Consider the following 12,034-nt stretch of genomic DNA (forward strand, 5'->3'; position numbering starts at 1 on the left):
GTGCAGCTCGAGTGGCCCCGATCCACCTGTTCTGGGGTCCCACGGTGGCTCTTCCTGCATTTGATAACCCCCTTTGTGAAGCACTCTCCCGAGGGGGTTACCTTGCGGGTGTACTCCCGATTCCAGCATTCTGCGTCTAATGACGAATGCCAGATTCGGGCCTGCCTCCCACGTCATCGGATTTGATTAACAGCACTGGGAGCCAATGCCTGCGGTGCCATCAATCTATCCAATGAAGAGCCGGGAATGCGTGGAGGGAGGGACGCGTCCACGGAAATTCAGGGTTTAGGTAAGTAAAAACGGGGGGGACTGACACTGCAAGGTGTTTTTTCACCTTGATGCATCAAGGTGAAAAAACACGAAGGTTTACAACCCCTTTAGTACCAATCTTTCCAAATCTGTGCCGTTCTCCATAAAAAAACAATATCAGCAAATGTAATATTCCAAATTCTTCACGTGTCGCTGAAGCTTACTTGTGGAATTCAGGAATGGAGAACACAAGTGAGCATTTCCTTACCTGATCCAGGGATCTCTGAAGACTCCATATTCCCTTCTTGTGACTCCAATCTATTTCCCACCTCACTGGTAGAGCTGCCAGGCTGTGCTGCCTGCTCCATACTGGAGCCTGCGGGTACAAAAATGTTTAAAAAAAAAAAAAAATGTTAACGCTAAAAGCAGAAACAGGACACAGAGCTAAAATAGGCAGAAAACTAAGTTTCCATCTCCACTAACCATCTTACTGACTATAGTGGTATTGATTTCTATAGGTTTACTGTGCTTTGCATTACCTTACTGAACAAGCCTGTTTCTGTGCACTTGTGTACAACTTAAAATCACAAAATAAAATGGCTCCACCAGCAGAATGTGTTTCTTTAGAAAAGGATTTTAAAATTATTGTTTTGCATGACAGAATTGCTAATGCTGCACATTACTTTGCAAGTGGTTGAATGATCAGATGAAATCAAGTCTGCTACCCCCCCCCCCCCCCCATATCTTCACTATCCAAATCATGGAGCCCCAAAAGAAAGCCTTCTCTGGGAGACGACCTACCAGCTTTATAGACTAGCATATAACCCAGGACCATGCCACCCTATTGTCCATTCTTCTGAAGTCTGGTACCCCTCGCCTCCACTTCCTCTTATCTCCCACAGAGCTGGCATTTTGTACCGATTTTCAGTCTAAAGTTTGTACAGTATACCTAAAGTATGTTTGGAATCTTGTTATATCGTTGTCAATGCATGATCTGATATGATGCAAAACTATTAAAAACGCAGACAACTAATCACAATGGGGAAGAACATGTTCTGGAAAATACACAGAAAACAGTCGAGAGGACTTGAACATTGATCCAGACACAGCCAAGTAGTAAAAGGTGGTAAATTTAGGGCACAGCAAGCCAACACTGATTCCATCACTAGATTGTAAGCTCCAAAATCACAATAGCTAATAATAATGTAGATCACTTACCCTCTTAGAGGACAAATACAGTTTAGGTCATGTTTTAAATAAATAGAAAAAAGCGCTGAAAAAAATATTAATGTAGCAGCTAGCACAAAGGTGAATGTACAACCTCCAATAGACCATACAGAGATTTGGTGCAGCGCTTTACACGAATGACAAAAAAGTCCATGAGCTACATAAATGAGCCAAAGTCCTGTGTGTAATGGACTGCCGTGAACTGACAGTCCTTTCTCGATTCAAAAGCCCACTATGACAAAACTCAGAGAGCAAATAACCAGCGTTCAATTATAAACACCTGCGCCCAAAGTGTTACACAGTGTTCCTTATCTGCGATATCCCTCCACCTTTCTATACACTCAGACGGTAAGCCATTATACGCCTTGAACCACTGCCATAGAACCTGGCGATGAACTGTAGGGGGTTGGAGGACATCACAAGGAACTGGCGGTGTGCAAAAGAAGCTCACCAGCTTCCTCATACAGTGTAGTATTTATTAAAATCACGGTACAAATTAAGCTGCAGCATATAAGTAAAAGTAAGCTGCAGCATATAAGTAAAAGTAAGCCAACAAAACTTACATAGATGGCCACCGTGTTTCGTGCGCCTATCCATTGCGATAGGCAAATCCCTTGAGCTCATGCACAAAATGGAAACGGAAGGTGCCTACATGCTGACGTCATTGCCGCCATGACCTTGTGGTAGGAGTGGCGGCCATCTATGTAACATTTGTTTGGCTTGCTTTTACTTGTATGCTGCAGCTCGATTTATACCGTAAACTGAGTATTATTTGGGCTCCCGCTGGTAAACTTCCTTTGCACAGCGCCGGTTTCTTGTGAGGTCCTCCTAACCCCCTACAGTTCTATATATGTTGCGACGGGTTCAAGAAGTATAAACACTTACCATCTGGTGGGTGTATTGAATGGTGGAGGGTTTTCACGGATAGGGAGCACTGTGTAACACTTTGGGCGCAAGTGAATTGAATGCTGGATATTATTTGCTCTCTGGTGAGTGTTTCGACACATTGTACTGTCACAGTGGGCTTTTAAATCAAAAAAGGACTGTCAGTTCACGGCAGTCCATTATAGACAGGACATTCGTTTGTTTATTCAACACATGGACTTGCTTCCATTTATGTAATACGCTGCACCAAATCTGTCTATCGTATGACGTTTTCAAACATTGCTAAAATAGCTGAATTACCACAATGTTCTATATGTGCGGTTAAAGAGGTTGTAAAGGTTCCTTTAAGCTAGTGCATTGTTGGATCACTTACCTTTTCCTTAAATTTTCCTTCTAAATGTTTTTTCTTTGTTTGAATATCTCACTGTCTGTTTCTCCTCAGTAAGCTTTCCACCATCATCTGAGCGGTGAAAAGTCATTTAGAACAGCTTACTGAACACCTTACTGAGGAGTAACAGGAAGTGAGAAATTCAGACAAGAAAACAAAGAAACATTTTTTTTAAGAAGGGAAATGGAAGGAAAAAAGGTAAGTGAACCAACAATGCACTAGCTTAAAGTAACCCATTTAGAAAGTAAACGAACCTTTAAAACCCCTTTAACTAAACGAAGCTTTAAAATAGAACCTGCGTGTTACTATGCGGTGCGATTTTTCAGTCCATTTGAATGCACTACTTTTTAAAACATGCCGCACCAAATAGCATGGTACTATGCCATTTGGAGCCTGCATGCACACTGTTTACGATCTGCATATGGGTGGAACCAGAGCTTTTTTTCTCAGAAAATAGGTGCAGGAACTCAACCACGACCCGTTCAGATTTCACAAACAGTAGAAGGGTCTTAAAGGGGCATTAAATACCTGAATTGGATTACAGAGTGCAGAGTTCAGGGGGGTTACAAAGCTGTCACTTGTAAAAACAGAAACCAGACTTCTGTGTTTACAAGTGATTGTGATGAGCAGGCATCAAAAGGTCTGAGCCAGAGGTGGTGGAACCGAGTTCCCCCAAGTTCCCCCTGAAAAAAAGCCCTGGGTGGAACAGGTATTATGTTCCAAAAGGTGAACTTCGTCTTTAAAAAAAATGTATTTACTGCTTTTTGAGAACATTATATTTCAATATTTGAAGGCCCACAGCCAAAGTTCTATTAAAGCCATTTCCAAGAGAGTCGCTAAGAGATCGCAGACCAGAGACTAGCTAAAAAATGGGCCAGTATTCGTCTGGGTAGCCCACTCACCACATGAATTCCTATCAGGAGGGCATTTTTCTTTCAAAGCAAGTTATAGCAGTCTGCAAATGAATGCACCTAAATCTTTTAAGCATTCATAGGTTGAAGACGGGACTGGAGAAATCTATAGCCAAATATAAAAAAACAAAAAAACTCCCTTTTCACATTATTCATTTAAATTGATCTTGATAAGACTGATTTTTTTTTATCCTGAACACTAAAAAAAATGCACAGGAAAGCTTATATAAAATGGGCAGCCTGGGGGTGTGATCAGAAGATAAGCGAGTCGCTACGGATGTAGACGATAATATGAAGTTTAACTCTTACCTTCAGAGACAGCAGGTCGAGTCTCTGGTACCTCCCGTTCTGTCTGAGTCTCTGCATTCTGCAACTGTGGGGCAGGGGTCTGAGTGCCCTGGGATGTCACTGAGGTGCTAGGATTGCGTGGCTGGAGACCAATAGCATTCATCAGACCCAAATCACGATCTGACCGCCACGTGGCACGGCTGGTCCTACAAGAATAAGAGAAATATGTAAAACATGACTAGCACAGAGCTCAAATATAACCTCAAGGCCCCTTGTTTACTGGGGTTCATTTAAATCAGAAGGATTATTATTCCTCTTACGGAAGGACAGATGATCCCTTTTATTCATGCGCTTACTTTCAACGTTTTGTATCTAGGCCCCAAGCTATATCATACAGTCTACCAAAGTCATTAAAGCTGAACTCCAAGCAGATATAAAAGACACAAATGCAGCACAGAATTTAATACATCCTTCAATGTATTTTATTTAAATGTAAGCAGTGGTAGTTTCCAAATTCAAATATCAGCTTTACAATCCCTGTACAGACTGTTGGAGGGAGAAGCAGCACACAGAGCTAATCAAGTGTGTTGTAGTGCAAGGAGCATGCTAATAGAAGATACAGCAAAGTGACAGGGAGTTGAGCTCATCGTTTTGCAGCTTCTCCTTTCACTGTCCAGTCCCAGTCTGGGGGAGAGACCAGATCTGTAAGTGTTACTTGACTGCAGCAGAGAAAAATACGGTCAGAAATTCAGTTACATGTGTATTCTACGTGATAAAAAAATCCACTGTGGGAGTGCAGCCCCAAAGAATGGCACTGTAAAGGCCACAGCACTGGTGAAACCAGAAATTTTAAATAGGAGGCATGGTCGTAATGAAAGGAGAAGTATAGCCAAAAGTTTCTCCTGGAGATTACAGGGGTGCAGTTCGTTCTGCACAGGAGTGACCTGTTTTCAGCAGACAGCTGAAGCCCGCTGTCATCACAGAGCCGGTATAGGCTGGGGAACGATTGTGACCATATGGTCGGTATCCAACCAGGAGCCTGGATCTGCCTCTCAGCTAGCTGTGAATGACAGTCACCAAGCTCTCTGCTCGTAGAGCAATGAGAACCGATCGATCAGTTGTGTTTGATCGCTCAGTTCTCATTCTTAGAGCCAGCGGGGGACCAATGTTGCACCCCCCCAAAGTATAGTTCTTATTAAAAAATAAAAAAGCCCAAACTTCTCAAGTCCAATACTGAAGTTCCTCCGAATATCTGAACACTTGTGTCTAGTTTCCAGAGTGCCTTGGGATTCCCCAAACCACTTAGGGAGTTCAAAAATGCAACCTGCCTGGAATTGATCACTGCACTAGACTGGTACCCACCCATCAAGTCATTTAGATAGCTGCATACTAACCAGCTCACTGCTTGCATAAGAACTGAGGGCTTTTGACAGAAGTATAGAGGAAGGGTGCTGTGATGTTTTCAGGAAGCTATGTTCAGTACCATGCTGCCCTACCCCCCCCCCCCCCTTTCTCACCAGTCATGATATGCCTGTATAGAATAGAGCAGCATTTCTCAACCAGGGTGTCTTCAGGTGTCCCTTGCCAAAATGCCTAAAAACTGCCCAAAAAGCGTATACAAGCCAACAGCTGGATCAAGCCTGCCTTTTAGTTACACAAAGACACGGGTTTTCATTGTGCGCCATTGCAACCTTCCAGCTGCTGGTGTCCCAACATGGCATCATCGGTTGACGAGGACGACATCAGGCACCTGCACAGCATCCTTGTTTACTCCTGATTGCAGTGTTGATCAAGTGGGGAAAAAGTGGGGAAAAATCCGACAGGGCAGGCATTGCCCATACATCGATTGAAATTTGTCTTGTGCATGCTGAACCAGACAAATTTTTGATCCATGTATGGCCAGCTTAATTCACCGCCAACGCTGGGTGTCCTACGTGCGTGGATGTTACATGTAAAACTATTAATTTTCGTTTTTATTCCCCATTTTAGAATGGGGTGCCTCGAGATTGTGAATAATTGCCTTGACAGAAATAAGGTTGGGAAACACTGGTATAGAGAAGCACAGAGAACCAGTGATGACATCACCAAGCCTAGATTAATGAAATGGAAAGGTCTTCATTTAGAAATGTCATTAGCATGTTGATGAGCGGGAATGGAAGTAGCAGGAAAAGCAAAATAAACAGTTCAAACTTCAGCTTTAATATCTTCCTGGAGTTCAGGTTTATTTAGTCCACACCAGTGGCATTACTAAAAGTTAAACTTCACTTTTACAAACTGAAAACCTTACAAAAGATGAATTTTACTTTAACATCATGTAACTTTTTTTTTCCTTTACACTGGACCTATAAAGTATTATAACCCCATGTCGGCTAATAAAGTCTTTCAAAAAAGGGGCCCCCCCCACTCCAGTGATCATCCGTGTGTCTCACCCAGGTCTCTCGCTGCTCCGAGTAGTGCTATGCTGTAGAATAGCCTCATTCATTTGCTCCCAAAACTGGTCACATACATTGTCAAATGCCCTACATAAGAGAAAAATCAAAGTAAGACAAGTTCAGAAATAAATCCTATGAATTAATTTCTGTTACAATTTAGGCATTTAAAGCGGTAGTATAGTCTGCTTTTTGATTTATATCTACAGGCAAGCCTATAATACGGCTTAGTAAAGTTCTCCTAATTGTGCACTGTTTAGGAGAAATTTACTTTAGTAGCAGCTGATGACACTGATGCATGCGCACTGCACTCTGAATGGACGGTGGCGTACATTCAGAGCTCTGTGCGGCGGCGGTGACTCCCATGTGCATGTGTAGGAATGATGTCACTGTAGCTCAGCCATTCAAATGGCCAAAGCCCACGAACCCGGAAGGAAGACTGGGTGAAGATGAAAGGGAAAGGAATATAGACAATGGTAAGGTGAGCGCTAGGTGCTTTAAATCCCTCTAAAAAACTGATGAAAAAAAATATTTTATAAATATATACGTGAATAATAAAAATACTGTCCTTTAAATATTAAGTGGGTAGGCAGGCTATCCTGCCCAACTAAAAAAAAAAAAAATTGTGATAAACGTGCAGCTGCCCTTTTAAATGCCAAATGGCACTAAAAGCAGGTAAATTATAGAAAGTGGCGCTTGCCCAAAACTGTGCAGAACAAACTCTTCCACAAAAATAAAGTGAAGTTGCAGATATACAAACAATCTGCAAACAAATCATACATGTGTTCTAGAAGTCCAAAATGTGTGAGTCCAATCACTAAATACAGTTGTGCATATCCTGGCAGAAATTGAGAAATTTGGGCATTAATATTGAAAATACAACTGATCAGACTATTTATCGAATTTAGAACTAGTTTTATTTTGCCTGCACGTTGTGTACTCTTACACCCCCCCCCCCCCTTTTTTCCTTTTATGGACTTCTCAGCTCCTTTTTATACTAGAAATATCTCTCAAATTTTAATTTAATACAATTATTTAGATAACCAAAATATTTGTGGTTAGATAGTTCCTCCTATAGATTTGACCACATTGCTGTTTATTATTGGCCATCTTGTATTTATATGATTGTACTTTGTCCTTTTTATTTGATATATCAATAAAAACTATTGAAACCAAAAAAAAAAAAATAAGATTGATCGTGCCAAAAAACTGTCTTAATAAGTGATTAAACTGTACTGGCTGGCATATTCAAGGCTTTGGATATCTTTTTATATCCTTTACCATCTTTGTAAAGGATTTATTACCTTGTTACGCAGGTCTTTTGACTGTTCTTTTCTAACTCCTCATGGCTCAGTGTCTAGCCTGCTTAGTGCATCCATGTGAGCGAAAACTCATTGACTATTTATACACAGATAGCTAGATTCAGGTAGGGGCGTGCAACTTTAAGGCGGCGTATCGTATCTACGCTACGCCGCCTTAAGTCAGAGAGGCAAGTACTGTATTCACAAAGTACTTGCCTCCTAACTTACGGCGGCGTAGCGTAAATAGGGCCGGCGTTAGCGTGCCCAATTCAAATTAGGATGAGGGGGTGTGTTTTAGGTTAATGGGGGGTGACCTGACGTGATTGACGTTTTTTTTTTTACTTATCTCAGTGTGCATTGCGCCAAAGTACGCCCCAAGGACGTATCGGTTTCGATGTGAACGTAAATTACGTCCAGCCCTATTCACGGACGACTTACGCAAACAACGTAAAATTTTCAAATTTCGATGCAGGAACGACGGCCATACTTAACATTGACTAGTCCAGCTATTTGATGGAATAACTTTACGCCTGAAAACGCCTTACGTAAACAGCGTATCTTTACTGCGACGGGCGCGCGTACGTTCGTGAATAGGCGTATCTAGTCATTTACATATTCTACGCAACAGAAGCGCCACCTAGCGGCCAGCCTAAATATTGCACCCCAAGATAGGACGGCGAAGGCTGTCGTATTTTAGCTAGGTTTAAGTGTATCTCAGTTTGAGAATACACTTAAACTTAGGACGGCGCAGATTCCAAGTTAGGTCGGCGTATCTACCGATACGCCGGCCTAACTCTCTCTGAATCCACCCAAGACACTAATTGTGATTTAAAAAGCCACAAATGTGGGAAATAAACCTTTGCCATTTAACCTGCGTGTGGCCACCTTCTGTGTCTGTACCAAGGCCAAACATTCCAGGGTATGTAAACTTTTTATCAGGGCCATTTCGCTGATTTATATTACCATTTAAAAAGGATTCAAACAACGATGTGATAATAAATGGCTTCATGTGATTGCTATCCTTAAATAAAAGACCGTTTTTTGGCATGATCGGTCACATTTTCAATAATACTGCCAAAATGTCACAATTTCTGCCAGGGTATGCCAACTTTTGAGCATGACTGGTTCTACCCATTGTGAAACCTAAGGGGTTAATCCTTTGCACTGTGTAAAAAGGCTTTTTAATGCTGGCCGTCTTCTCTGATCCACCCTTTTTTACTGTCCAAGCTATCTGCTGATAGTAGAGAGCCTTTGGAGTCACTTTAGCAATACACCAAACTGAGCATGTGCAGAGTTTTTTTCTTCTTCTTTGTGCATGTGATCGGCACAGGGCCAATCAGCACTGTCCAGACAGAAGGTCAGGGGTCATTCCGCCTCATAGGACAGTCAGAGGAGAATTAAAATTCCTCCTGTAAACTTTAACAAGACACAGATAGCAATAAGACTGCTATATACTGCTGATGAGAAAAGGTATTTTTGCAGTTTATATTTACTAAAATAATTGCATTTCCATGTCCTGTGTACTGCGGTAGACCAGATATAGTGGATGCAGGCTCCTGGTTTTAGTAACACTTTAAATCCGGTGAGTAAGATTTTGTCAGCATGTGGTGGAGCGTGGTTTTGGAGGAACGACTTTGCAACATCATATTAATTTGGTGATTGGACTCACAAATGATGCACTTATAGAACACATGTACGATTTGTTAGCGGATCTATATTCTTTGTATATCAGCAATTTCACATTTTTGTGGAAGAGTTTCTTCGACACAGTTTCTATGTTTTATCTGCTAAGGGTAAGAAATAGTCAAAAAAAACACTTATAAAAGTTTGTGTTACTTGTGTCCTTTTTGAAGGATTTCCCTTCACTTTCTGCCTTGGAGACCTAAAGGGAAATTAAAGGAAATCTCTCTGAAGGAAACAGGAATTCCATCAGAGAGCTGCCAGAAGAACCTGCCATTCCAGTTAAAGGAATTCCCTCACTTCTTGTTGGGGAGACAACACTAAAATGTTGACTTCACCAATTTCGGTTTCAGTGTCAATAATTAGAAGATACACAGAGGTGAATCTCCCTAGTACAGGGGGGAGGGGGGGGGGGTCACACCTTTCCATATTCTACTCTTTTTTTTTAATTATAACTAAAAGGCCTTTACATACACTTTAAAATTGAACTCGGGGAAAAGCAAATATTGTCTAAATACAAAAGGCACGTGTGTTCTTCATTGAATCTTTGTTTTGTGTATTTCTTCCAGATCTGTGCAGTAATCCAGTGGGAAAGTTTGCCTCTGTGTAATAAAGACCGGTCACTGCTGCTCTCCCTCTTTGTGCAGGGTGACTGGTCTGGTCTCCGCCCCCTCCTGTCGTTTTCTGCAGGCAACCTGTAGCAGGTGAAGACTACTTGGCCCCTCCCACAGCTCTGCTCTCTACACAATATTGTACAGAAAGGTGACGTCATTGCCACTTTTACAAGATAACTGGGATTGTAAAGGCCATTGGTGCATACAATGTGGTTTCATATCATCAGTGGCTGTTGAGGAATATATTTAAATGAACATTTCTGTGCCTGGAGTTCAGCTTTAAAGGTTAGTGGTAAACATGAAATTCTGAACCCTCATTTTATTTTTTTTTACTATAAAGACTGGATAGACACTATACAATTGTCGGTAGATTTTTTTCCTTCAGATTTACCAAAACCATATAATATGAGGTCAGACTTTAAGATCCCTTCATTGGTTGTAAAAGACAGAATCACTTTCAAGGCACTCTGTCCAATACATAAGTGTATTCAAGGAAACGCCCCCCAATATCTATGCGAAAAAATAAAACCCCATAACCCCAAATCGCATTCTGCGATCCACCAATCAAAACCTCCTCCAGATACCTAAGGCCAGATACAAGTCCAAAGGAGATCGAAGATTTGCAGTCCAGGGACCTCGCCTGTGGAATGCACTACCAACCACCATCCGACTGGAGTCGGACCACTTGGCCTTCAGGAGAAGGATTAAAACCCATCTCTTCTGAGGTCAAGGGGTTCCTTACCCATGAAATGGATACAGCGCCCAGAGGCGATTCAGTTCGCATGTGTTGCTCACTCAATCCTTTCACACTGGGGAGTTTTTCAGGCGCTTTAGCGTTAAAAAAAAAAAAAAAGCGCATGTAATGCGCCTGAAAGAAGCTGCATCTGCAATCCCAATGTGAAAGGCCGAGTGCTTTCACACTAAAGCGCCTGAAAAACGCCCCAGTGTGAAAGGGGTCTTGGCGTTTAAAAAAAAAAAAAAAGCACCTAAAAGAAACCTCATCTGCAATCCCAATGTGAAAGCCTGAGTGCTTTCACACTGAGACGCAAAAAAGTCCTGCAAGCAGCTTCTTTGCAGAGCTTTAGGAGCGGTGAATACACCGCTCCTAAAGCACCCTTCCCATTGAGGCTCTTTTTTTTTTTACGCCAAATCGCCTGAAAAACGCCCCTGTGTTTAAGGGGTCTTAGCGGAGCTTTACCAGCGTTTTTCAGGCGCTGGCAGTGTGAAAGGGCTCTGAAAGCACTTAGGCTTTCACATTGGGATTGCAGATGAAGCATCTTTCAGGCACTTTTTTTTTTTTAAACACCAAAGCGCCTGAAAAACGCCCCAGTGTGAAAGGGGTCCAAGTTTCAATTTACATGCTATAATCAGGCAGGCCCTTGCTCTACATGTTTTTTGGTAAATCAGAAAAAAGTTGTATAGCGTGTATGGGGGTCTTAAAGGGGTGGTTCCCCCTAAAAAAAAAAAATTCTAACAATACATTCGGAAGACTGCTTACTCTGCGGGTAGGCTGGCTTTTTTTTTTTCGTACATAACTCGATATCGCTGTTTCATCCCTCGGCTTCCGGGTATGAGTCTTGCTGGACCTAGTTGATTGACGTTCCTCGGACCGACGCATACTGCGCGTCACGACTTTCCGACAGAAGCCGATAGTCATTGCGCAGGCGCCGTATAGAGTCGGCTCTATACGGAGCCTGCGCAGCGACGTTCGGCTTCTTTCAGAAAGTCGTGACGTCAAGTATGCGTCGGTCGGAGGAACGTCAATCAGTCTTCCGAATGTTTTGTTACAATTTTTTTTTTTTTTTTAGGGGGAACCACCCCTTTAAGCCTCGTACACATGATCGGATATCCGCCAGACAAAACCGTGGATTTTGGTCCGAAGGGCGTTGGCTGTGACACATTTTCAGTCAACATTCACCAAACCACGTGGTTTTCCAGCTCCTTACCGCCACCTTTTGGGCAACTTCTACAATTGTTGTCTGATGTTTAGCATTGGCTCTGAGCATGCGTGTTTGTACTTTGGATTTTAGTTGGACAGACTTGTGTACACACGGTCGGATAA

General features: G+C 42.2%; 1 protein-coding gene across 4 annotated transcripts in view; it reads right to left on the reverse strand.

Annotated features, from left to right (window-relative positions):
* Positions 1-12,034, reverse strand: part of AMBRA1 (autophagy and beclin 1 regulator 1) — a 145,747-nt gene that overhangs the window by 6,064 nt on the left and 127,649 nt on the right. For 3 of the 4 annotated variants that reach the window (XM_040328189.1, XM_040328191.1, XM_040328192.1), the window contains 3 exons: positions 6,378-6,467; positions 3,970-4,154; positions 518-625 (listed from right to left, as the gene is read on the reverse strand). In XM_040328189.1, the coding sequence (XP_040184123.1) occupies positions 518-625; positions 3,970-4,154; positions 6,378-6,467 (383 nt within the window). The remainder of the gene's footprint in view (positions 1-517; positions 626-3,969; positions 4,155-6,377; positions 6,468-12,034) is intronic. The other variant, XM_040328190.1, reaches the window with a different exon arrangement.

Source organism: Rana temporaria, chromosome 11 (assembly GCF_905171775.1).
Source record: "Rana temporaria chromosome 11, aRanTem1.1, whole genome shotgun sequence".
NCBI lineage: Eukaryota > Metazoa > Chordata > Amphibia > Anura > Ranidae > Rana > Rana temporaria.